Raw genomic sequence first — 25,792 nt, 5'->3', positions numbered from 1 at the left:
TCATTTAATAACCTGGTATATTTATAGGAGTCTATCCCTTTTTTTATTGATTACTGCTGCATATAGAGAAAAACTTTCAGTAGTCTTATGGGCATTTAGTCTTCTACGTGGGCTAATATACTCTCAGTTGAACTACCAACTAAAGTTATAAAATGTTGCTGTAGACTATGAAATCTTGCCCTGTTCTTCTCTATTCCACTTTCTCCAACCCCCCCCGTGCCCCCTTTCCTCTTTGGAATAAACTGTTCTTTCCATAGCTTTTTATCAGGTGTACTCTGGTCGGTCTGGCTGATCTGCAGTTTTACAGACAGGCAGCAATAATTCACTTTCTAAGTGCTTCACACATGGTCCTAGCAAGAAGCTCCTACTAGCACTAGGTTTTTGTCTTTTGAAGGCTTGGTGTACAGGCTAGACTTTTTTTGCACAACTTGATTTTAAATTTTGATTTGAAATCTATGGCTATACTCATGCTCTTAGTACAGACAGTCGAAAAGCCAGAGGCTGAATGGATTCAATCTTTCCAGATTAGCTTAAACTGCATAGACTGAACCAGTCTGCAAGTGAACTGACGTTCACTGTTTATTCTGGAAATTTAGCTGCATGACTGCAGTGGCCCAGACCAGAAGTTGGGGGGTGCTAGAATATGCCTCCCTGCTTTGCTAGAGCCGACAGCTTGGATCAAGGCTAGCCTGCCCACCCTTCAAGAGGAATTTGGGGGGAGATGCAAAGTATCCTGGGATGCTGGGGGACTGAGTTAACATGAATCTGGAGGGGATGTGGGACAGAAGTTCAGTAAACCAATTTAACCTAAATCAGCTGAGCCTAATACTACATCCATCCAGGTCTATCTTAGACTGGTTTTGGCCACTTTGAAAGCGATTTATATGTACTGAGCTTCTCTGTGTTAGAGATTTGAACAGGTTTCTGATCACTTATACTGGTTTATGTGCAACTTTTGTCCCTAGTCCATAATATTTTCCATTTGCTACCTACATGAGTGGCAGTTGGGCCTCAAGTAGAAGCTGGCTTGAAATTAAAAGCCAGCTAATGCAATTTTGTGCATAACTTGCACTCGACAACAGTGCCAGTGCTTAAAATATCCTCCATTCCCTCCTTTGCATATGTTCTTCCAAACCACAGAGCACTTCTGCATCTGAAGTATTCAGACTCTAGACTATATCTGCTTGGATCCTGCCAGCCCGTTCTCTTTTTTTTTTGGTCTTCCAGACACAGTCAAAGAAAGGTCCTGTAGGCTGTGTGAACTACTACTTAACCCCTACTTCACTTGCTGTAGTGCCTTAAGCAGACTTCTCAATATTTGGATCTGCTTGTTGGAGAAGGTTCCAAGTGATGGATCCCATTAATAACTAGTAGCTGCTTCCTAGGTGGTACAGATGGATACTAGTTTTTGTATAAAGATGTCAACTCTAAGGGCTGGAGAGGGAAACTGTGGCCATAAAACTGTAGATTTCTTTAAATATTCAGATTTTATTTTTCTAATCTTTAATCACATTTTGAAGATTTTTTTTTTTTTTTTTCTTCCCAAAGTCTAGGAAAAAAACAAGGGTCTTACTCCAACTTCATCAGCATCTTTTTTTTTTCTACCTACCCTTTTTCACACCTAATGACTATACAGTTGTATATGTAGAAGAGCTACTGTGATAGTAGTTCACACCACGGAGTGTTCTCATGTTATAAGACTAAGCACAGTTTTGAGTCCTCCTTGGCTTCAGATTCCCACTTCTGAGAGTAAAAAATGATCCTCTTCTATACACCTCCCATGAACACTTGATCACAGTCTACTTCTGCTGCTCTGTACACCAGCTTTTAATGCCATGTCTTACAAGCTTCCTTTTATTCAGGAATGACAAGGGTCTGCAGGTCCCACAACCTATTAAAATGCAGTATTTGCTATATGCAGAAATTTTAGTGTGATGACCAGGTGAGGTGAGACTGAGATTTAACTAGAGTGGTGTGAAACTGTTTCTCAAACACAATAAAACTTTTGTATAGTCAAGTCTTTGGACATTCTGTAGTTACTTGATCTGTGCAACGAACCACAGAATCAAATCCATGGTTATATGGGGAGAGTAAGAGATGGTATGGATTTCTAAACTTCAGGTTTCTGGCTTTCCAATTCTTTGGAGCTCCAGTTCTTCTTGAAATAGATGGCTTTTGAAAGCAGCTCATCTTGGATTCTTCTTTTTTAACAACTGCCTATCTTCCAGGTACAGGCATTAGATTTCCCGGGACAGTTCTTAAAGATCAAGATTAGACTAGGGAACTTAATTGAAACTGCAAAGCTTCTAAGCTAGCCCTGTGGAACCTTTCAATAAAGCCAGTTCAGTCCCAAAGAAAGAACTTGAATCTGTGCAAGATTTCATATCATATATTGGATTATAAACTTTATGAAGCCCAGGACTTAATGAGTCAAATCTAACGATGCACTGATGGGGATTTTCAGGGCCAATACCAATAGCTGCTTGTTGCTTTTTTTTTTTTTTTTTTTTAAGAAGGCATATTGGCTGATTCAGATTCCATTTCCAATGCAGTATGGAGAACTGCATGCAGCTGGTAAGACTGTGGTGGAAGGGGGGAGGGAAGTGGCGTGGGCGGGGGGGGGGAAGGGGGGAAGAGTTGGACCAAGGCCCATGTGTGGAGGGAAGGAATAGGGAAGGTGCTGCCCAGCTGGGGCAGACAGCGCGTGGGATGGAGCTGTGGCTCATTCAGAGGGCATGGGGAGGGGGGATAGATGGCTCCCACTGCTGTGTGCACCTTGGGAGGGTACAGAGTCTGGGAGTCATGTGCTCCCAGATCTGTACAGGGGGAGGTAGGCTACAGCTGCAGGCTGGGACTGGGGCCCGGGCTGCAGTTGCAGGCTGTGCTCTGGGTGGGTGGGGGTGGCACTGGGAGGGGGCTATGGGGGAGGTTGCAGCCACCCCAAAATTTGCCATAGCCCCTCCCAAGCCTCCTTCCCAGTGCTACCATTGAGTGCGGCCCGGCTCAGTCTCCCCTCTGGGAAGAGCCTGATACAGCCATGGCCTGGGCCTGCAGTGGCTGCCGCGTTGCCGCCCCTCCCCCTGCCCTGCATAGATCTGGGGGCATACGTGCCCCTGCTCCTGTGCCCTCCCAGGGTACATGCAGGAGCGGGAGCTGCCCCCTGCACCCTTCAGACAAATCATGGCTGTGTCCAGAGTGCCTCCCCAGTCCTACTCCCTCCCTCACTAGAGGGGGGGGGGCTGGATCTGCCCCCTTCCCCACCCTCCTTCTCCCCACACAAAAGACTTACCAGCTGCATGTATCTCTCCAAACTGCCGGGCTGTGCTCCTTGTTACCTCTGTGCTGCTCTGCAACTGCATGCATGCACAGGCATTTATTGGCCACATGAGTCACAGAAGGCCGGTTTTTGTTGTTGTTGTTTTTTTTTTCTTTCTGATACAGCCAATTTTCTTTGTCAATGCTGATCTGATATTGGATCTCTAGTTAAATCTGAACTCCAGAACCAACTGCCCAGCCTTAAAACAGACAGACAGCTGTAGAGATTATTTTTCTGCTGTGTGGTCTGTTCAGCAGCAAAATAAAATGTGAGCTAACTTTTTTTTCCACTGGATTTTACCTAGTTTTGGAAAAACCTTACTAGTATGTAGGTTCCTTTTTTGTACTATACACTACACTAATACCACTAAGTAATGAAATGCTGCAACTTTGAAAAAGTAACACAGCCTGACATTGTTTGTTCCCATTGAAGCATACCAGCATGCAACCACATATGAAACTCATATTGTTATACAGCAATCTATACAATTCTATATATATAACACATGGATATAACATATAGATTATGCCATACTTGTGTATCTTAACACAGATAAACACTGTATCCTTCAGTCCTATGCTGTATTGAAGAGAGCATGAACAAGTCTTCCACTTAACTGCTGTGAAAAGTACACAATGGCTTACATTGATGTATAGCTTTCCATAGGGCTTCTGAAGAGCTTTACAAACTACATGTACAGTTACAAGGAACCACTTCCAGAACATCTGGAGTAGAATGTAACAGCTGTCAAAGAGCACAAAGCATCACCATGTGGGCTTAATTTAAAAAGCCAATATTGCATTGGTTTGTGAAATGGATGCCACTTTCGGAAACCATCCAAAGAAAACATTCGCTTCATGACTGATGAAGCTATCTAGGTTTAACTGTTTCTCACTGAGACTTAGGCAGCTTGTACCATAAGATGTTCTTGTGGAAATGTGATCTCATGTGCTTCAGGAGCCAAACGTTAAAATCGAGCTCCAGTTTCCAAAGGGTGAATGGAGCAAGCAGTTGTTTTCTTAGTGCGAAGCTTTAGCTAATCTTGGTCAAAGCAGAAAAAGATTACCATTTTTTTTTTTTCCATTTTAGATTTGTTCTTCAAGCCTATTTCAGCATCACATTGGTTGACACTTGCCTATCTCTACATCTATCTGCCTCAAAAGCCATTTTAGATAGCCTCTAAAAATTCATGTTTGCAGGCCATTAGTACCTTTTGGAGGCATTAATTATCTTCTTGGGAAGGGGGGAGAGGCATTTCCAGTAGGGCATAGTAGGTAAATTCTTGGTGGTCCAGATCACTTTCATACAAAATGATGAACCCCTTATTATAATAACTTTGCAGTGTGTAGAAGTGGTTCAGGGGCTGCCTACCTCCTAAATTTCCTCTCTCCTGTGTGACTTCTGCCTTCTGGAATCCCTCATGCTACTTATTATTCAAGCCTCTCTTCTTAAGTGTGTGATCCTAAGGCCATAGGCAGGCATTCATTTCTACTGCAGCAAATTTGTGGGAGACTTAGTGGTAGAAATATTACCAAGAGAGGCATTCCAGTCTGCAGCAGTCCCCTTCTCTGCCAGCTTTGCCTTCCCCAGACTGGCATTACCCTGGTCGAGGGAAAGCATGGGGGTGAGCAGTGAGAAAAAGCTCACTACGCCTTGTCCAGAGTGGGGTTGCCTGTCTGGGGAACACAAGGAGCTGGAACAACCTGACTCCTTGCTGGTCTCAGAAAGGCAGCCACAGCTCAGTTCCTGATCAGGTGGGGAAATGCCCCTTCACCTTTCTCAAGCTGGAGCCCTCCTGCCACCCCCTCCGGTCTGTGGAAGACGCAGGGCAAGCAGCTATTGGGCTCCTCCCTGCCATGAGTAGTAGAGCAGAAGTGTGGAGGAGTTCATTTTGTTACGAGAAACTCTTGTGCAGGGGAGATCTTCTAGGTTTCAGAGTAGGTTTCTTGCAGATGGGGCACACTTTTCGCCATGAGAAGCTGCCCAGAACACACCAAAAGGATCCAGACCATGCCATGACAAGAAATGCAAAACCTGCCAACACATCTCCACCACCCCCACTATTACTACACCCCACAACAGAGCCATCAGCATCCCTGGATCTTAGAGCTGCACCTCCAGAAATGTAATATACTGCATCCAATGCACCAAATGCCCTGATGGAAAATATGTAGGAGAGACCAAACAACTGCGCACCAGAATAAACGCACACCGGAAATCTATCAAAGACAGAAATACCCAATTACCAGTGGGGGCACATTTCTCACAGGAGGGCCACTGTCTCTCCAATCTCTGTCCTGATCCTCAAGGGAAACGTATACAACACTTCCCAGAGACGAGCCTATGAGCTCCATTTCATCAACCTGCTGGATACTAGAGATCATGGACTAAACATAGACGTTGGATTTTTAATGCATTATAATCTGCCTGGCAACTGACTCCCCAGCCCAGCCCCTGGCTTCTCTACTTTTCATTCCATCCAGGAAGAGCACACACCAACTGCTGCAGCGTCCTTAGCCTGATGAAGGGTTTTTGAACCCGAAAGCTTGCTTAATAACTATTCTCCAACTATTTGGGTTGGTTTAATAAAAGATATCAAATTCACCCAAGGAACCTTGTCTGCCTATGTCCTTAGACCAACACGGCTACAGCCTACACCCCTGCCCATTTATATGGCATTCATGCAATTTCTAGTGGGAGAGTGGCATTTTTGCTAGAAATGTAATGCCTGTCTGAGACCTAAAATGAATGACGACCCTTTTGGTAAGGCCTCTGGCACAGAAGATGTAATTATATTCCCTAAGTACAGAAAAGGTTGCGATTTTGAAACCCTCTAAATGGAATGAGCTTGAATTTATGTAATTTGGAGGAACAAAACCAGTGGTGTTCCCCATATTTTGGGAACTGTGCATTTTATAAACCAGTTTAGTTGAAAAGTGGGCTGCAGAATGCCCTGTTAACGTAACAGCACTAGAGAAGCAGTCTGAGAAGCATAGGCAGGAAAACCGTGCTTTTCACTATGTAGGAATTTGTTGCATGGCTTTTTTTTTTTTAAGCACCCAGAAAGTCATTGAACTTTTATGATTCAAAAGGGAGAGACAGTCTCTTCTTCTTCTTCTTGTGCCTGGGAGGAAAGAGATGAAAGTAAGTACCATGGCCACCTAGAACCTGGTTCCTCATTTCTGCAACTAGCCACCATACCCACAGTCACTGTGGCTGCTTCCAGTGACCATGTCTGACGCAGCCAAGGGAAAAGGCATTTAAGCTTAATGAAAATGTGTCAGCCCTGGACTTTAGGTCTGGAACAGAAGTTTCATAAACCAGTTTGATCTAAATTGGTTAAGTCTGATATTACTTTCAACCAAGTTCATTTTAAACCAGTTTCCGCAATTTTGAAACTGGTTTATGTGCACTGAGCGTCTGTTTGGTTACAGATTTAAACCAGTTTCTGACCACTTAAACCCGTTTGTGTAACTTCTGTCCCTAGCCTTGGTGTCCAGTTAAGATCAAATGCCCTACTTGTTACTGTGAGTGATGGGTTCAGAAAGTTGGGAAGGTGTTGCTGCATTGTGGCTTCCAGCAGGTCCACATTTTGAAGGTTGCACTTGAGCAGAAATTATGCAAGGTACAAGAGGGGTAACTTAAAAACAAAAAACAGATTCCTAAAGAATGTGATGTTTGACTACAGAATCATTTAATTGCCAGTCATGGTGGTTGGCATGGAGGCTAAATGTCTAAGCAGATGCGTGCCTATGCTATTATACAGTTGGATGAGGGAGTTTACCTTTATGGAGCAGCTGGTGCAAGTGGTGGTAGTGTCTGACATTGCTTTGCTTGATGTTTTCAGCAGAGGCTACTGTGAAATTTAGTCAACTAATGCATTTGGCAAAGGCATACTTTCTGTTCCTGTTTTCCAGCATGTGAAACAATGGGTAGTATGTAGGCTACAGCCAGAGATTCAGTGCATTGAACTGTAACTGCTTTGAACCCCGAACAGTCAGTCAGTCTCTGGCCCAAACCAGAACTGTAGCCAGGCATTTTTGTGCCTGGTGCAGGTCAGGTGCAGAGCACCCCTACCATTATTATATAACACTTACTTTCCCTGCTGCTCCCCTGTGTGAGGATGCCTGGTGCCAGTGTACCATTTTTATATTGCCCTTGTTACTGTACTGACCCAAACTGTGGCTTCATAAATGCTTGTTCAGCGCTGCAGCCTTCTGGCTTTTGACCTTTCATGCACGGTTCATTCTTCTTGAGCTCTTCCTCTGCCATCATGAAATCAAGGAAACTTTAGATGAGGCTTCCATGGTCTCTTGGCTCAAGGAGTTTAGGCTTTATGGAGATCACTGAATAGGGTTGGCTGCTGAGACTTAAGTAGCCTTAGCTCATATTGCCCTTTTGTTCCTGATCTGCCAAGCCTCATGGAGACGGCCCCCTCTTCCTCAGAAAGAGGAAGAGTGCTACACCTTGCTGCCTTTGCAAACAAATGAGCTCTAGAATCAGTAACATCTCTTGAATGGGGGCCCTGATTGACTACCACAAACTTATTTTAAAGATTAGTCTCAGGTCCCTAATAACTCCTCCATCTTTGCAAGAATCATTTAGTGCTTTCTCTTTCTGAGAATTGTAGGGTTGGGAGGGACTTCAAGATCAAGTCTAGGTACATGCAGGAGATTTCTAAACACGGGAGCTTCCCAGCAGAAGTTTTTTCTGGTAGTAAAAGACTGAGAGAATACGGATTTACAAAATCAAAAGGCAAAGTTGACATTGGCTAAAAAGACAGGACGGGTGGCACCTTCATTTGTTCAAAAGCATGAGCTGTGGCATGAAGGCTTTCACCTTTGACAGCTCTTTGCCAAATGCAGTGAATGGACCTGCAAAGAATAAGGGTACTAAAGAGAAGTTAAGCCAAGCTAGATTTAGATCCATGTTCTGTACTCCAGGGAGTTTGATTTGGGGGCAGTATGGAGACTTGCTTCCACACTTCTTTGAACATGTGAATGGTCACTGGGGTGAGGGGGGGAGGCTCTTTTTAATTTTTAATTTTCTTTTGAGTGCCATAGAGGTCTGTAATTGTGGCTAAGCATTGACAGTGATGGGGAAAACTTAAATCTCTCTTGCTGCTGGTCCATCTTCATGCAGGTTTATTGCAGGACTTGTTCAAGTATGCATAATTGCATACTGTGCCCTTTAGACTTTTTTTAGGTTGGAGAAAAAGGATGGTTTATAGAACTGATTCTAAGACCATGGATAGGTAGCAAATGCAAAATCACTTTCCCAACAAGCTTCTTGCTTAACGTTCTCCTCCAGCAGCCAAAGCTATATAGCAAAGGGCAATAAGATACTGCACGTGTCCTTTTCTATTCTATTTTTCCATTTACAGAAAATGGAAAGTCATGCAGGGAGGAGTGTGGTATGGAGCAAGGTGGATTAATTATGGTATGAAAAAACTGAATTGAAGAAATCTATGTTGCCTTAGAAGGTTTTCCCAGCACATGTATGTTCCTGGTATGTCTGTGGCACTGAAGGCTTTGTGAAAGGATAGGGATCTTTTATTTCATTTGAAGATGAAAAGTGGCTGGCACAACTCCAAGCTTGGACTTTAGGCTATAGGGTGATGCTAGTTAATGGTGCTTGATCTAGGATCTTGTATGCGTGGGTGGACAATGATAATATAGCTGCGATCTTGAGGATTCTGTGGCTTCTGGAACCATAAAACCCACTAACAGGCTCTCTGTGCTGTACTCCAGAGGCCTGTTCAGCCCAACTAGAGTATCCTACCTGGTGAGGATGGACAGAGTGCTGCTTTTTCATCAGTAGTTTAGACTCTTTCTTTTATGATTTGTTTTGTAACACTGGAGAGAGCTGCTTGTAGATCGATGGATTGTTTGGGGGGATAAGGCAGAACCCCATGCTGTTTGCCTCTTCTATTTCTTCTCTAGTCCACTGGCAGGCCTTGCTTGCTTTTGGAACGTGGGACCGTTCATCATGCCTCTCAATGCTGTGCACAGCCTGCCTAAGCGCCAGTATATGGGAACAGTTGGACTACTGACTGCTGGGTTCGTTCATTGTATCTGTAGAAATCTCTCTGCCTTGATTGTGCTTTCTCTTTGCCAAGCAGAACAAAAAAAGGGGGATTGGGAGGGGGAGGAGAGAAGAGTAGCAAATGCGGAGGGAAGTTAACGCCTACCAGCATGCACATCCTCTTGGAAAGTTATTTCAGATACAAGCCCCGTGCAGCAGCCAAGCATGTTTGCATTTGCAGCTTTCATGATTCCTAGACCTCTAACTAAAGCAGAGTGTTTATGCATCTTTAATGTGACCGTGTAGCAATTTGAGGGAAAGCTTTATAGGAGGGGAGGGGGGCTTTGTGAGGGTGTTGAGTTCACAGAGCTGGCTCATCCGTTTTGTTCCATCCATTGTTGATGTTGCTATTACTGTGCAGACTCCTTCTCTGCTGTGGAATAAAAGTCCTTTTGTGTTGGGGCCTCAGTGTGATGCCATTCTGCTCCTTTTTGGCAGTTTAGCCCGCTGAACTCCCAGGCTTAAGCTGCCTGCAAATGAAACTAAGGCAAGCAGACACATGCAGCAGTGGGGGTGAGCCACCATCCCATTCAAATGCTAATGTTGGCTGAAAACAGAGATCTCATTCTAGCTTAAGACTCCTTCCTTCCCTTCCCTTCCCCCAACACTGACTGCATGGCTGTCTGCAGGCATTGAGGCCCTTTAAGAGTGCATGTTCCACTGGGTGACTTTTAAAAATCTGTGTGTGTGTGTGTGAGAGAGACCTGCCTTTTTCTTGAAGGCTATTCTAAAGAAATGGTAGACAAGGTTATTTGGGTAAATGTGATATCTGTCATTAGACTGGAAGATCTGGCCCACTGTTTAAAGGACTACTTGGCGAAGTTCCCTGTTCAATGGGACTGCATGCATAAGGGAAGGCTGCAAGACCTAGCTCAATATTGGGGCTCAGTGACCCCCTTTTCATTCTCCTGTGAGCCTGTAAGCATCCTGGGGGTGGGGGACAGGAGGCCTAGTGGTATGGGGCAAGAGGCTAAACATTGCTCTAGCATCCAGCATTCCTGTTGCAGCTCATGAGCATTCCTGTTGCTGATGGGAGCCCTGCTGGGCTGTGCCAGGCTGCACCCAGTGAGAATAATGAAGAAAGCAGCAGAGGGCTTTCTGAAGCTTCAAAGAGGAAGTGATTCACAGAGGAAGTGGGAGGGAGTGATCGTACAGATATGGTAGCGCAAGTCGTTACAACCCTGTTTCTCCACTTCTGAGCCATCAGGCATAGACAAGAGAACAGAGTAGTTGTGAAGCCTGTGCAGTAGGGTGGGGTGGATGCATACAACCTCAAAGTACTTGGATATGGAGGATTGGTGTGCATAGCATAATCTCTACCCCCCTACTTTCAAGCTGGTTAAGATGCTGTTGGAGGTGACACCCGTTGTCCTCACCTTGGGAAACAACTTCTTCGTGGCTTGCCTGGAGTGTATAAAACACAGTTGTAAACCTAGATAACAGGCAGCCTGGAAGTTTGGTTTTTGTTTTTTTTTTTCATTTCTTCACCTCTGCCCCACTGTGGTGTACCCTTGCTTACCAAAAGCCTAATGACACTTTTTTTTGGTGGCTGTTTGCTAAAGAGCACAAGCATCCCTTCCCCTTGATGGAATATAACTTTGTTATTTCACTTCTGCAAAGCTTTTAAATCTGTGTACTGTACTACAATGCCAATGTGTTTTGTTTAACAAAGTGCTGAAAGTGTTCTGGGTGCATGACCAAGAGGAAACTTTTTAAATCCCAATAGTAGGATTTATCTTGGTGGTGTGTTCCTGTCTAATGGATGTGCTGTGCTTTGCCTAATGGGGGCACCTTTTTAATGGTGACCCCAACTGAACAGCTGGCAGATGAGAGTAGATACTACTTCTGTATCTACAAGGCAGAATCTAATACAAATCTTAAATTACCACTTGTGTGGTTAACAGGATGTATAGCTTTAGTTAAGTGTGCTGTAAGATGAGACCCTTGCTTGTCAAATGGGGGATGTTCTGATGAGTAGAGCTGAAGGGGAAGCTGATTTACATCTGTAGTATCTGTCATTGCCTTTCCCAACTAAAATCCATTGCTTCATATTTCACCCTCCATTGGCTCTTGTATGGCTGAGCAAGCTGGCATTTCAGCAGTTCATTTGTTGGGAGCTTTGCTGCTGTGCTAATCAAGTCAAGGAAGAAATAGGGGTCTGACCTACATGGTTCTTCCACTCTCTCAAACTGTCTTTGGAATCCTGGCACTTTCTGTAGCAATTCTTGCCACTATAGCAGCAATAGTGCAGAAGTGGCTGTATGCGATAGCTTTTCTCGGTTGGCATCCTGCTTTAGATGGCTTTTGAAGGCAGCTGAAATGAGTAAGTAGGCAGAGATCTAGTCCCTACCAAGGATTTTATCTTAATTGGAAAGCCGTTGTTCACCCAGAGATGTGACTGGGGAGAGGAGGCATGTAGGAAGCTGGGGCAGAATGGTACAGCTCCATGCATGACTTCAGTTCAGCTGTAATGGAGCTACTAACAAATTACTCTCATCCTGCCTGGAATTTGGCAAATCTAAGTATCCTTCATCCACTGCTGTAGTCAAATTATTAGCGTCTTGAGCTTGGGACTGCAGGCTGTTTTGGCCTGTGGTCCTTTCAACTTTTGAGGCTAGGTTTCATTCTGTTCTGAACTTCCTTGTTACATGCTGGCCTGGTGCAGTATGCACAACTTGACTGCACATGGCTCCTGAGCATGTGACCAATCAGCTGTGACTGTTACTAATGGACATACTTTTCTCTGGCTTTTTCCAGGTGGTAAAGACAATTGGACTGAGAGAAGTCTGGTTTTTTGGACTTCAGTACCAGGATACCAAGGGCTTCTCAACATGGTTGAAACTCAACAAAAAGGTATTTATATACATTGTACACCTTTGTACATTGTACTCTTTCCTTGGCTTTTGCTGTGTCACAATTTACCATCCCTTCCCCCTCTGTCCATGACAGGAGCCAAGTCATAAGCAGTAAACTTAGCCAAAAAGTTGCCAACCCCTGGTCTATAGTTCAGACACGGTGCCAGATTTGCTGCTGCTTGTTTGCAGTAGTGCAGTTTTCAGATGGATCTGTTAAATCTCTTCCTTGCTGTACTGTTATTAATGTGTAGTAGGCGTGGTAAATAAGACTTAAGCAGGCAGCTGCAAAGCATGCACCTGGTGACCCGTGCTCTGACCTGCTGAAGCTAGAGTTACAATAGTACCTGGTGAAGAATAAGCAGTGACAAATGATGCTGGATGTCTCCCAAAGGGAAGATACTTGTGAGGGAAGACCTGGAGAATCTTGCTCTGCTGCATGCTTGCTTTCTGTATTGGAAAGGAAGAATTCACTGAATGTGCCCCTTTTTAACACGCCACTGAAATTCTAGCTGGCCTGATGAATACTAGGTCTGACTGTCCACTCTCTCTTCTTCCCCCCGCCTCCCCCAGGTGACGGCCCAGGACGTTCGCAAGGAAAGCCCATTGCTCTTCAAGTTCCGAGCCAAGTTCTACCCAGAGGATGTGGCTGAAGAGCTAATTCAGGATATCACGCAGCGCCTCTTCTTCCTTCAGGTGAAGGAGGGCATCTTGAATGATGATATTTACTGCCCTCCAGAGACTGCCGTCCTTCTCGCTTCCTATGCTGTCCAGTCCAAATATGCAGACTTCAACAAGGAAGTGCACAAGACTGGCTATCTTGCTGGTGATAAACTCGTTCCACAAAGGTATGCAAGCTTTTCTGCTCCTGCAAGCATCCAGTGCCATAGGCTATATACAGGTTCTGTGTGTTAGATAGATAGCTTCCCGTTGGTTTTTGGCTGGAATCGCATGAACTGTACCTCAACTCTGGTTGCATGCATGCAGTAAGTGCAAGGCTACATATCTCATGCTATGATCTCACTGTCCAAGGAGCTTGTCAGAGCCCATTGCAGCTAAACAATCACTGAATGTGATTTAGAAACTTGTGATTTTTAAACTCCTTTTGTGTGAAGAAGCAAAAGGAAGAGACATTAATGGAGCAGACAAGCAAAACAAGAACCAACAGCTTTATAACAGGTCATTGTAATGGTACAAGAAGAAACAAAAGCAGAATACCATTTTGCTTAAATAGTCAAGGCTTAAGTAGCATTGTCCAGAGTTGGATCTGTAGCCAAGCCATCATATAAGTGCTTCCTTGGAACAAGTGGGTGAGGGGGGAAAACTTGGGGCCAGTAGGAGTAGTTATTGAGGCTTTTTGCACTGACCTGCAGTGCAAAGGTACTTTAGATGGTGGGCCATGATTGCAGCTGCTTGGACCAGCCTCACTACACTTTTCGTCCCCTTTTAACTAACAAGATTCTGTTGCCTGTTGCTTCCTTCCTAGAGTTCTGGAGCAGCACAAACTCAATAAGGACCAGTGGGAGGAGAGGATTCAGGTGTGGCATGAGGAACATCGGGGAATGCTCAGGTAACTTGGCTTATGGCTTGATATTATTTTGCCCTGTTAAAGAAATGGGGGCTATACCAGCCTGTAGTTGCCTCAGATTTTGTAGTAAACACTTTATTTGTCCTTGGGTGAAAGCCTGTTAGCATTGCATTTGTCATCTTGCTGAAGAATAATTAGATTTGTCTTGGGTGATCATCAGGCTGTCCTTTCAGGTGAAATAGAACGTGCCAACTCGTGTACCTCTTAAGGTAGTGTGTGCAGCCATACTGTCAGACTTGCTGCCAACTTACCTGCCAACTAAAGGTAGCAGCTTCTCCCCATAATGCCTTTTATTTGGCGTCTGCGTGAAAAATCTGTTTCCTTTGCATGTTTTAGAGAAGATGCCATCTTGGAATACCTGAAAATTGCACAAGATCTGGAAATGTATGGGGTGAACTACTTCAGTATTAAGAACAAGAAAGGCTCCGAACTCTGGCTAGGTGTAGATGCCCTTGGCCTCAACATATATGAGCAGAATGACAGGTAACAAAAACCTTTCTTAGATCTCTTTGGGTGACCTTTTGTTCTTCAGCACATACTGAAAAAAACTACCTTCCAAAACAAAGGAATATTTTAAAGAATTCAGGTTTTTAGTAAGAATTGTGCTTCTTACTCGCCTATGTGCAGCCTTGACCAATTGAAGGCACAGTAAGGGTGGCATCTCATTAAAGCAAAATCCATTTTAACAAATTCCATTGCAACAAACTTTTAAATCCTAGCTGCTGGCCTGTAGTAAGTAATGCCAAGTGGCTATTTGTTAGAAAGGAATTCACTACTATAGAAAATGGTCTTTACAGTAAATACTTTCACTCTTTTTTTTTGTCCAAGGCTTTGTTCAAAATCTCTCATTTTAAAATGAATGTCTCCCCTGTTAAACCAGCTTGCCTCTGAATTGGGAGCAAGAACAGGAACAGTAAGGGTGGGGACTTACCAGGCCTCAGCTATTCTGTAGTAACTGTTGCACCCTGGAGCAAGAGCCAGGCACAGTTTTACCTCTGAATGAAACAAATTTGGCTCAGTTGTCACAATTTTTTTTGTTTTTCCTCCGAGAGCTGTCCCTGTTCTTGTAGGGTAGCAGAGTCATTTTTAAGTCCTGCCCTCACTACCCATAAGTGACCAGCTATTGAGGTATGTGTGCACACGTTTCCCCCAGTGAAGAGTGTACTTTCCTTCATGGTTTGACTGCTTTGTCGTAACTCCTCAAAGAATATCATTACAATGAAATAAACTGGGCATCCCTATGAAGTTTCATTATGATAGAAAAACCACACAGGTGGAACTTAAGTAAACTCTTCCAGGCTGTCTCTATGTAGTTCTTGGTTAAGGTCCTGAACACAAGCTGCATGACATTAAATTTGACTGTTTTAATAAAACTACTGGGAGAGCTCCTCATAATCCATGTAATTGCTGTGCAGGGACAACTTGACATTAAATTGAATCCCATTGAATAGAATTTCCTTGACTCGCTCTCGTTTTATTTTAAATTGTGTCCTCTCTGCAAGGCAAGGAAACAGTTGATTACTGTTCTTGCATTTCAGTTTTCACATGCTTCTGTGACTCTTAATTTCTGGAACTTGGGGGAAAAGCTCAAGTACTGTTAGAGCCATTTTGACACTTCCAGTCTACTGTTGGCTAATTTGGAATAAATTTAGAGTAACTTCTGCTAAACTTCCTCCATTCTTTCTTTGTTTTTTCTTTAAATCCTTGCAGGCTAACTCCAAAAATTGGATTCCCTTGGAGCGAGATCAGGAATATCTCATTTAATGACAAGAAGTTTGTCATCAAGCCCATTGACAAGAAAGCTCCAGTAAGACCCATTCAAATGTCAAATTTTAATAAACACTCAAAGATGCACTTAAATCATTTTTAAAAGCATTTTACAAGCAATTTTCCAATAACTAGCAGAAAGTATTTAAAGTATTGTCGAAGTGAATGGATGGGTTGACAGGCAGTGGTGGGTAGGGGAGAGGTTGTCGTGTTAGGTTTGCTTTATGATTTGGAGGCAGGAAATCACTGAGGTCACCTCTGCAGCCATCTTTGTTGCAGAGTTTGCTGCCTTGCTTGCTGTTTTTTGATCAGCTTGAGGAAAGCTTGGCTTGCTGTACAGAATCCAAAATGGACAATTTCTGTCTACCTTTTGTGCTATAGCTTTTGACTCCTTAGCTTTCCCATATTTCCTAGTATCTTCCTTCTCTGAATGATCACTCTACCACTGTTTGGAAACCACTTCCTTGCTGTTCTTATGCATGAGTAGCCACAATGAAATTGCATTTCCCCAGGAGAAATGCTAGCCTACACCGCTTCTTGTATAAGAGGAAACCTGTTTAAGGTGTGAGCAAGAAAATGAACATTCCAGTTGGAGGAAGGGTAGATGATATCATCTCAAAACTGAAAACCTAATTGTGCAATTTGTAGCTTGTTCTACAAGATGGAAATGCGTTAATATAAAAGCATGGATGCTTGTTGGGCATGTTTTTAATGGCTTTTTGAGCACTTAATGGTGTGCATGCAATATCCTGACAATGCAAAATCCAGCTTTGGCAAGCTGACAGACTACCAGGTCTTCCCTAGATAAGACACCTGAGCCTTCCTCAATTTGCACTGGTAATACTTGGAGACTTTGAACATTTTAAGGACAGTGTTGTTAAAATGTGCCCTGTGGTATTGTCTGTTCTGTGGATTCCTACAGACCTTCATAGTTTTGTGTGTGTTTCTTACTACTGCTAAGTGCCTGGTTTGCCACTACATTTTGCCTTGCTTATAGGTGAAGTGCCCTCTTATTGCTAATGGTCTTTTTAGCCTTCCCTCAACTGTTGCCCCTTGTGAGCATGTTGTGGGTAGCAATAGTGAAGTATGTATGGGGCATGCTAGGGAAATATGTTTTAATGCTTTCTCCCCTCTGTCTTAAGGACTTTGTATTCTATGCCCCACGACTACGAATTAACAAGCGAATCCTGGCGCTGTGCATGGGGAACCACGAACTCTATATGCGCAGGCGTAAGCCAGACACCATTGAAGTGCAGCAAATGAAGGCACAGGCTCGGGAAGAAAAACATCAGAAGCAGATGGAGAGGTAGATACCATGAGGATCTGAACCTGAGCTGCTTCTGATGACCACTGTATACAAACCACATTGTGTTAGTACAACTGCTGAAAGTGCCTGCCCATTAATACCAGCTCTTACTAGGGTCTAGTTTTGGCAGCTGAAGCGCATTCTTTTCTAAATGGATGAGGCAGATGGCACAATTCCTAAACATGACTTGGTGTTAGGATAGTCTTGATCTGAGAACTGTTCTTATAGGCAGATGAGGTTCTTTGCGTGAATCTGATATCTTTTATTAGACCAACTTAAATAGTTGGAAAATTTTCTTAGCAAACTTTCGGGTTTAAAAACACCTAGTTTAAACTGAGGTTTGTGGAGCAAAGTGTGCTCAAGACAGTAGAGATCATCTAATTGGGATATACAGAGCAAAATTTGAAGATGTAGCTTTTGATGTTTTATCACTAAGGCCCCTTCTACACATCACAGGTCATGTGATGTATAAAAGGTATGGCTACAGCCTACACCCCTGAACTGTTCTATTGCATTTTAATGCAATTTTGATACTATATCTCATGTCCCCATCACATGTGCATGGCAGGAAGTGTGGGATTGCACATTAAATCCTGTCATACCTTATTGCCAGTGCAGAAGGAACCTGATCCCAGGCTTCCCTGCACCAGCAAGAAGCAGGCTTCCATGGCTGGGAGCTTCACACACCTCAGTTGTGAGTAGCTTCCAGCCATGGGGGACACCCCATGTATACCTGGCACTGTATGAACCCTTCTGTGGTGATCTCCCTGCCTGAGGGATGCAGGGAAACTCCTGGAGCTGGAGGATCGCTGTAGGGGACAGTCCTCTTCCACCCCCAGACCTGGGATTCCAGCTGCTGTGGGGCTTGGGGGTTTTTTCCCTGGGCATGATACATCCCTGTGGCTGGGAACTGCCAGCTGAGGGAGCTCCCAGCAGCCGGGGTGATTCTGCTACATGTACAAATTACAGCTTGATAGTAACTAGTTACTAAGGCAGTGTGCACTTTTTTTGAGGTTTAACTTGTATAGCTGATTGGAGCTTTTTATTGCTTTTGATAACTACATTGCACATGTAACTGGTCTCCAAGTAATTGTGCAATTACCTGGCTAACTGCACAAGACCTGTGATGTGTAGAAGGGACCTTAGTGATGAAACTTCAGAAGTGGTCTTCACACATTGCTCTGTATATCCCAATGAGATAAGTATCTGCTCTACTCAGTCTTGAGTAGAGTTTGTTCTACAAACAGGCCTATCTAGAATCCATCAGATGAGTTGCCTCTTGCATGATCATGACTTTTCTGTTGGAGAGCCCTGCTACTTTTATACTGCAGTTTAGATTCAGCTGCTTTATTTTAACTCTTCCTTAATCAGAGCCCTGCTGGAGAATGAGAAGAAGAAGAGGGAACTGGCAGAGAAGGAGAAAGAGAAGATTGAACGTGAGAAGGAGGAGCTGATGGAACGGCTCAGGCAAATTGAGGAGCAAACGAAGAAGGCTCAGCAAGGTACTAGAAAATCTTTTTTTGGCAGAGAAACTGTCTAGCTCTGGGTATTTGCACTAAAAATTTCAAGGTCCTAAAATTGGGCATCCTCCTGAAGCTTGTCCTGAGCCTTTAGGTCCTCCATATCTCCCACGTATCTCAGATCTTGATGTGCAACACTGCAGAATTCAAAAACCTAGCCTTGGCTCCCAGTGAAGACCTAGGAGGGGATCTGTTGGATAGGCAGGCTGGCTGATCTGTCATCTGGGATCAGATCTTATCTTTGTCTTGGGGCCGTTGTAGTCGGAGATGACAGTAGCAGGGTGTGGGGCCTGGGGCAAATCAGCCTGTGCAGGGCCTGGACACAGTAGGAGGGAGGGGGATGGTGAGTGGCCGGATGCAAAGCTGGCTCAGCTCCGCAGGGCCCCCCAAAGCACGGGGCCTGGGGCAGTTGCCCTGACTTCCTCCTCTTCCCTTCCCATGTATGGCCCTGACTGTAGTAAGGGTTTATGCTGTAATGCTTTATTGTTGGGAAGAGATCTCTATGGTGGAGACTTCAGAACTCTTATTCCCATCAACAGTCCTGGTTTCTTAAGCTACAGGGCAGAACCAGTGGGGCTGGGGTGGGGACAGCTAGTCAGAACCCAGATGGGTTTAGCCTGTAGTTCAGGGGTTGAAGATGACTGCAACAGGCATAGGACTTTAGGGCAGGAGGACTAAAACAGATTCTCCAAGCCAGGATACTGCTGGTACCCTACTAGTGAATATTGCTTCTGTATGCCCACCAGTGCAGGGAGGTGTATGCAAGGGAGAGTTACTTTCTTGCTGCTGTTCTAGGCTTGATCTCCAAGCCTGGCTTTGCTTCCTTCTTTTTCATGCTGCTCTTTCTTCAGAACTGGAAGAACAGACCCGCAAAGCATTGGAGCTTGATCAAGAAAGGAAACGAGCCCAGGAGGAAGCAGAGAAGCTGGCTAAGGAACGTCAGGAGGCAGAAGAGGCAAAGGAAGCCCTGCTGAAAGCTTCCAATGACCAGAAGAAAACCCAGGAACAGCTGGTGAGCGGACTTAGCCAGGGAGAATGGCTTTCTGGATGCCTCCTTGGTCTCTTTAGTGGTATAGACTCCTTGCCTAAGCAGTAGTTTAGCAGGGAATTGGCTGGGAATTCGGTTTCTTTTAATTCAGATCCTTATCAGATGCATAAGCTAGTACCTTCTTTAAAACTAAATCTTTATTAAATTGGTGATTTAACAGAGAACATCTTTTACTCGAGTACCTCCACATGCATACCCCCTAATAATGAGCATGGAGAAGTTGATTCTGTGTCCTTTTCTATAGGATGCAAAAGTCTTGTATAGAGGAAGACCCAAACCTGAAATTCCAGTTACAGGGTGGGCCCAAAGTACCCAACAGCACAGCAGTGAGCATCAGAACTCTTGAATGTATGGCAGTCTGGCTTAGCCTTCCCCTTTTTGGGGGCAGTCCCTTGCTGCTTGGAGGCTTGAGGAGATGGATACTCCCTTAACTTAAAAGGAAATAAAATATTCAAACCCCTTGTATCTGTTACTTCTACAGTCTTCAGAGATGGCAGAACTTACATCTAGAATCATGCAGCTGGAGGTGGCCAGGCAGAAGAAGGAGAGTGAAGCCTTTGAGTGGCAACAGAAGGTACAAATGGCATCTGGTTACAAACACCTTCCCTCCCTTCCCCTGGTGCAAAAAGCTTTTGACACGGGTTTCCCCCTTTTATTCTGGCTTCTGTGGGCTGGTCTGACCCTATGAGCTTACCTTGTCACTTATGACATTTTGTTTTTAGCATGTAAGGTAATAAAACTGAGAACACTGCAGCAGGAAAGTCTGAGCTGCATTTGAATTCCAAAGTACCAGCTACTCCTGATTTCATGTTGCATGGGCTTAGTCTAATGACAATGCTTACTGCCTTCACAGCGTTCAGCTAGACACTAGATGTTTGGCTGCCAGGACAAAGGAATACGGAAGCCCCTCATGCTTTCACAGTTGAATTGAGTCTTCCTATTGGGGGATGTTTTTGGGGTGCAGAATACACATTTACTCCTGTCCACAGTGTGTTGAACTGATGATTCAATCATCCTTATGCTGCCCAAAGTTCACCCACTATTTCTAAAATGGATGCTTTGGGAGTAATTCCTAAGAATTTAGGAAGGATCCTTTGTAACTTTAAAATGGATCTGGGAATGATACTGTTGGGTGTATTTTCAGGTAGTCGCATGAAACTGCCTACTCCATATTTTAGCTTGGCTGCAGCTCATGCACACAGGAGTAGCTGTTCAAAGTGCATTTATGTACAGTGTAGGTATAACAATTATGCTGGATGGCTACACACATGCAGATGTCTGTCCCACTTATAATGGGATATGACCCTACCATCAACCTTCTTCCTGACCAGTTCTTATGAAGGTTCCACTTGAAAGCTTCTGGCACAAAGGGGTCATTATGATGTGGACATGATAGAAACAGACTTCTGAGCCCAAGAATGTATTCTTGGGTCCCTTGGAGTGAAATCTCTGCCAGTAGGAGACTCATTAACTTGAGTGGTATGTTTTACCTCAGGCCCAGATGGTGCAGGAGGACCTAGAAAAGACCAAAGAAGAACTGAAGACGGCCATGACCACCCCTCATGTCACTGAACCCATCCATGCCGAGAATGAGAATGATGAACAGGATGAGAATGCTGCAGAGGCCAGTGCTGAACTGCGGTCGGATGCTACTATTAAGGACCGCAGTGAGGAGGACCGCACCACTGAAGCAGAGAAGAATGAACGAGTCCAGAAACACTTGAAGGTAGGGGCAGAAAGGCTATGGGCTTCTGCAGTGCTTGTACATCCTCCTGGCCTTGTTTATGCAGCTGGAGTGGGGAGCAAGGTAGTTAAGAATCAGGGAAACATGATCTCATGTCAGTTGACTGATACGTTGGAAAACGTAGAGGGAGTGCAGCAAAACTTGCCTTGGCTCTCATCAAGCAGCTTCTTTTTAAACCCCTGTTAGCGAAGAGTACATGGTACTGCCAAGGAAAAGCATCTGTTGCATGTAATTTGCTAAGATGAACCCTGCCAGCCATCTGACAGCTGTTCAGTAATGAGCTGGAGGACTTAGTCCAGTTCCTATTGAGCAGGTGCCTGTAGTAGTCTGTCATGTTGGCTGAGCCTCTGCTGGACTATGCAGCTCAATTGCAGCATGGTTCTTGGAGGCAGCTTTAGAGCATGTTAGGAGCAGCATGGGGAAGTCACCTGCTGAACCTGCTGTCTGGACTGAACTTGGGTCTTGTGAAAGGTCACTCAGAAGCATTAAATAGGCAGATGTTGCCTGTGTCCAGCTCTGCGGGTGTAGCTGTGAATTGCTGATTGTCCATATGTCCTGATTTGCAGTATTACTGCACTTTGCAGTGATGCTATGAAGACAGATTGGAATTGGTAGCATCTTGGGTGTGAACTCTTTGCCACTGACAGGGATTTCTTTTAATAAACCAGTCTTGCTACTGTCTCTCTCACTAGTGACTGCCAGAGCAGTCTCCCACTCCTACCCTGTGAACATAGAAAGAGATTGAGTTAGGTAGACAGGATGCTTCTAGTCTCCAAGGGCAGCATTTTTTTTTAAATTGAATTTTTTTGGGGGTGGGGGACACCCTTAAGATCAGCCAGTGAAGGTGTAAATCTCACATTGTGGAGTTGCAGCCTGTGCTAATCTAACTTTTTCTTTCTCCCCGCCCTCCCTTCCTCACCAAAGGCTCTTACCTCAGAGCTGGCAAATGCCAGGGATGAAACCAAGAAGACAGCCAATGACATGATCCATGCTGAGAACATGAGGCAGGGCCGAGATAAGTACAAGACCCTCCGCCAGATTCGACAGGGCAACACCAAGCAGCGCATTGATGAGTTTGAGTCCATGTAAACTCTCCTGCACCTGCCGTCCCCGCACTCCCCATTTTTTCCCGTCCTCTCCCGTCACTCACGTGTAATCGTGCTGCGCTGGAACCACTACAGAAGAATGACCCTGGTCTTATTTATCAAGTTTTGTGCAGACGCTGCAGTTCAGCAACAGAAGAACAAATAAAATGCCCATGTTTTCTTGGGGGAGGGGAGGTAGCTGTTGCTGGTGACAAATCTGAATTTCTTGCTTGGCTCCATTGCATAAAGCTTTGTATTGCTTACTGAAACAACTGCACTGCTGCCTTGTTCTGCAGGGTAGAGGTGCAATCAGATGCTTCCACTGAGTTCTTTATGACAAAATGCAGCCATCTTGAAACCCATACCTTGGCACCCATTCAGAGTTGCAGTATTATAACTTACTAACCAGGGGCTAGATCTCTGCTTTAGCATAGAATCTGACCCCCAACTGAGAGGGTGGGAAGGTGAGGATTGGAAGCGAGATACAATTGCTATTGCTAAAAGACCAAAGCTTTTGCCTCTGAACTTGAGCAGGCCAAACTGATCTTCTGTACACTGTCAGTGTTCACTTCTGCACAATCCAATAGATAACAGCTTTGGTGGAGAACACAACTCTGAATTTTTCTCGTGATAAATCCTTTAGAGTCGCTTTGGCATTTTCCATTTGTGATGGCTTGTTTTGGAGCACCAAATTTCTCAGTCAGCCAAGAGAGGAGTCTCCTCTTAAAGTAAAATCCTTGCTCATTGCCACTTGTCTTGCCAGTGCTGTTTGAATGCAGCAGTAGCAGAGAGCTCAGGAACAGCTGCAAGTTCTGCTCACAACCCTAAAATAGAATAGGGAAAGGATGGGGGAGAAGGGGAAAGGGGAAGGGGTAGCAGCAAAAAAACAGGTGGGTTCCAACCAAATGCAGATACAACAAACAAGCTTGAGTATTACAATACATTACTCATGCACAGAATTAAAGACTTCCAGAAAAGGCCTTCTTTTTAAAATGTAAGCTTTGGTGCCTTATGATTTCTTCACATATATACCGATGTAGTTCAGGGTTTTAACAAAGTGTCTTCTAACTGAATCTGGTTTCTACCAACTGGGGACCAAAATTAGACTTGGATGCATTTTTTTTTCTTTTATTTTCTTTTTAATCTAAAATCTGCTTTGTCATCAGTTTAAATTTTCTTTTCCCTCCCTGCTTCTGCTGTTGGACCAGGCTAGAGATGGAATATACTTTATTCCTTTCAGGACAGACAGCTTGCTTTTTTTTTTTTTTAATGTCCTGTTATTGTTGCCTTAATCAGATAGCACCACCCTTTATTCCTAGCTCAGGACCTTTCCCTTCCCCTTGGAAAGATGTCTTGCCTTTTTGAGATTTTGAGAACAAAATCCTTTTAATCTTGCAGGATCATTTGTGTCTCTTTCTGGTGAGGGGAGATGGGAGGTCCTGTGCTAGCTGTTCTCTACCATGGTTGTAATGTCTAGCAAGTCCTGTTTTCCAGGTAGACTTCTATTCATTTTTGTCCATATTGTAGCTTAAACATAATCTTCTTGGTCACTTGAGAAACAGCCATGTCTGCTCAGGGTTGACTTGGACATTGACTTGAACCTTTGTGGGAAGAAAAGGCAGGAAATGCTCCAGTTCAGAAAAGCCTTTTTTTTTTTTTTTTCTTTTCTCTTTTAAAATTGACTTCTGCTTTGCCCTCCTTAGATTTCAGGTACTTTCCTTGCTCAGTGTGCTGCTAAATCTATGCAACTTTCTCAGCTCTGTGGAGGCTCTCCCCTTTGTCCATGCAAGTCCTTGTCAGCACTAGAGCGAGTATAGGAGAACGTCTGAAGGTTTATTCTAGAGCACTTCTAACCCACTGTATGGAGGGGAAGAAGGGGCTCAGTGAGATGCTGGTGGCGGGGGGTGGGGGGCAGCATGTGCCAAAAAAAGTCTTGTCAGTGTTAATAAATGGCAGTATTTCTCTGGGAATCTTTTGTGCTGTCTGAAACCACCTCCACTGGTATCGGTAATTATTTTTGGAAGCTATGCCAGTTTGAGGGGAGAACCACATGAATGCTGACCAAATAAACCTCTGTTAAGAGTAGAGCTTTCAGAATACCCAAGGTGTGCATTCTTGAAGCTGTTTCATTTTGGGCTCCCCCAGACTCAACGTGCCTTTTAGGAGAGTGGGAAATCTTACAATCGGCCAAAAACACACCCCAGTGCTTTGAAAGTTACAAATGAAACATTGCTGTTAAGCTTGTCAGAACTGATTTGCATATTTCTTTACTGAAGAATTATTGGCACTGATTCTACTTGTCTCATTACTGAGAGAACAAACAACCATTAAAACTTCACTTCTGGTGCTCTTAAGGCTGGTTCTCAGCAGTTCTGTTCTGTCCGTGGCAACTACTGGCGCATTTAAAAAGGAAAAGGAAAAAAAAAAAAGCCCTTACTATATCTTTTAACAATTTCCTAATGAAGATACGGTGCCTGGAATATGTGCAGTCAAACAATAAACCAGTAAACCTCTTTATATTGTGATTGGGTCATAGAATACTGCTGAACTCTTGCATTATGCTGGCATGATTCCCATTTTTACAATTTTTGTCTTGTTCTAATTCCAAATGGTCCAGTATAGGAAGAGAACGGTTTTGTGCCAGTGAGTCCACCTAACTCCTTGTGTAGTTGTTTCAGCCCTGCCCTTTTCCTACCAGTATTATATTCCAGTGGTATCTAATGATATTTGATTTCAGTCTTTCTAGCTATGCACAATTAGAAAATATTAGTAATGGGAAGAGGACTCTTGTCTCCTTCTCCCTTGAAAATGTATACTGTATTGTAAAGAGATGATATTTTGCAAGAAAAGAGTTAATGTAAGAAGCTTTCAGTATTACAGTGAGATTTCTAGACTTTTATTTGTTAGAATACAGTTAATTTTCCCTTTCCCCTTCCCAGTTTGTTTACTATTTGGATACATACCTACCATCCTTTTTTAGGATTGTTACCCTATCAAATGTTTGCCCAGATTTTTTTTTATTTTATTTTGGGGGGGTGGGATGTTGGGGGAGGTGGGAGGGTTGTTGCTGTAAATTTGTCTACATATTTTTGACTGGTGTTTTTTGTTAAAATACCAGTTGATTTTAGGGTTATGGGAACAACTCATGGATCCATGTAGCTAACCCAAAGACCACCCTATTTTTGTTAATTTTTTTTGGGGGGGGGATTTGTTAAGTCCATGTCCTATTCTTCTTTCAGTGCCAATAAAATTTAGAGAAATTGAATTCTTTGTGTCCAGGGTTTTGTTTAAAGTCGTTCTCTCCCCCCACCCCCCCGATCTGCCACTGTTACCATCACTTGCAAAACAGTATTACTATTGCACTTAACCTCACAACACTAACACATCCAGTTGTTTAGTTCTTGATGTGCATAAACAAGATGGGGAAGAAACTCATGCAACAGGTCTAACCTACATTAGGTTTGGAGTACAGCTCTCTGAAG

General features: G+C 44.0%; 1 protein-coding gene across 1 annotated transcript in view; it reads left to right on the top strand.

Moving 5' to 3' along the window:
* The window catches only part of MSN (moesin), a 74,747-nt gene extending 49,172 nt beyond the window's left edge, over nt 1–25,575 (top strand). Inside the window, exons 3-13 of the mRNA XM_006270114.4 lie at nt 12,158–12,253; nt 12,826–13,100; nt 13,739–13,822; nt 14,177–14,323; nt 15,551–15,647; nt 16,750–16,913; nt 18,285–18,415; nt 19,285–19,445; nt 19,963–20,055; nt 20,977–21,207; nt 22,150–25,575. Of these exons, the coding sequence (XP_006270176.1) occupies nt 12,158–12,253; nt 12,826–13,100; nt 13,739–13,822; nt 14,177–14,323; nt 15,551–15,647; nt 16,750–16,913; nt 18,285–18,415; nt 19,285–19,445; nt 19,963–20,055; nt 20,977–21,207; nt 22,150–22,314 (1,644 nt within the window). The 3' untranslated portion in view covers nt 22,315–25,575. The remainder of the gene's footprint in view (nt 1–12,157; nt 12,254–12,825; nt 13,101–13,738; nt 13,823–14,176; nt 14,324–15,550; nt 15,648–16,749; nt 16,914–18,284; nt 18,416–19,284; nt 19,446–19,962; nt 20,056–20,976; nt 21,208–22,149) is intronic.
* Nucleotides 25,576–25,792: the final 217 nt, after the last annotated feature.

This window comes from Alligator mississippiensis, chromosome 8 (genome assembly GCF_030867095.1).
Source record: "Alligator mississippiensis isolate rAllMis1 chromosome 8, rAllMis1, whole genome shotgun sequence".
Taxonomy (NCBI): Eukaryota; Metazoa; Chordata; order Crocodylia; family Alligatoridae; genus Alligator; species Alligator mississippiensis.
This window is presented reverse-complemented; position numbering and strand designations above follow the sequence as displayed.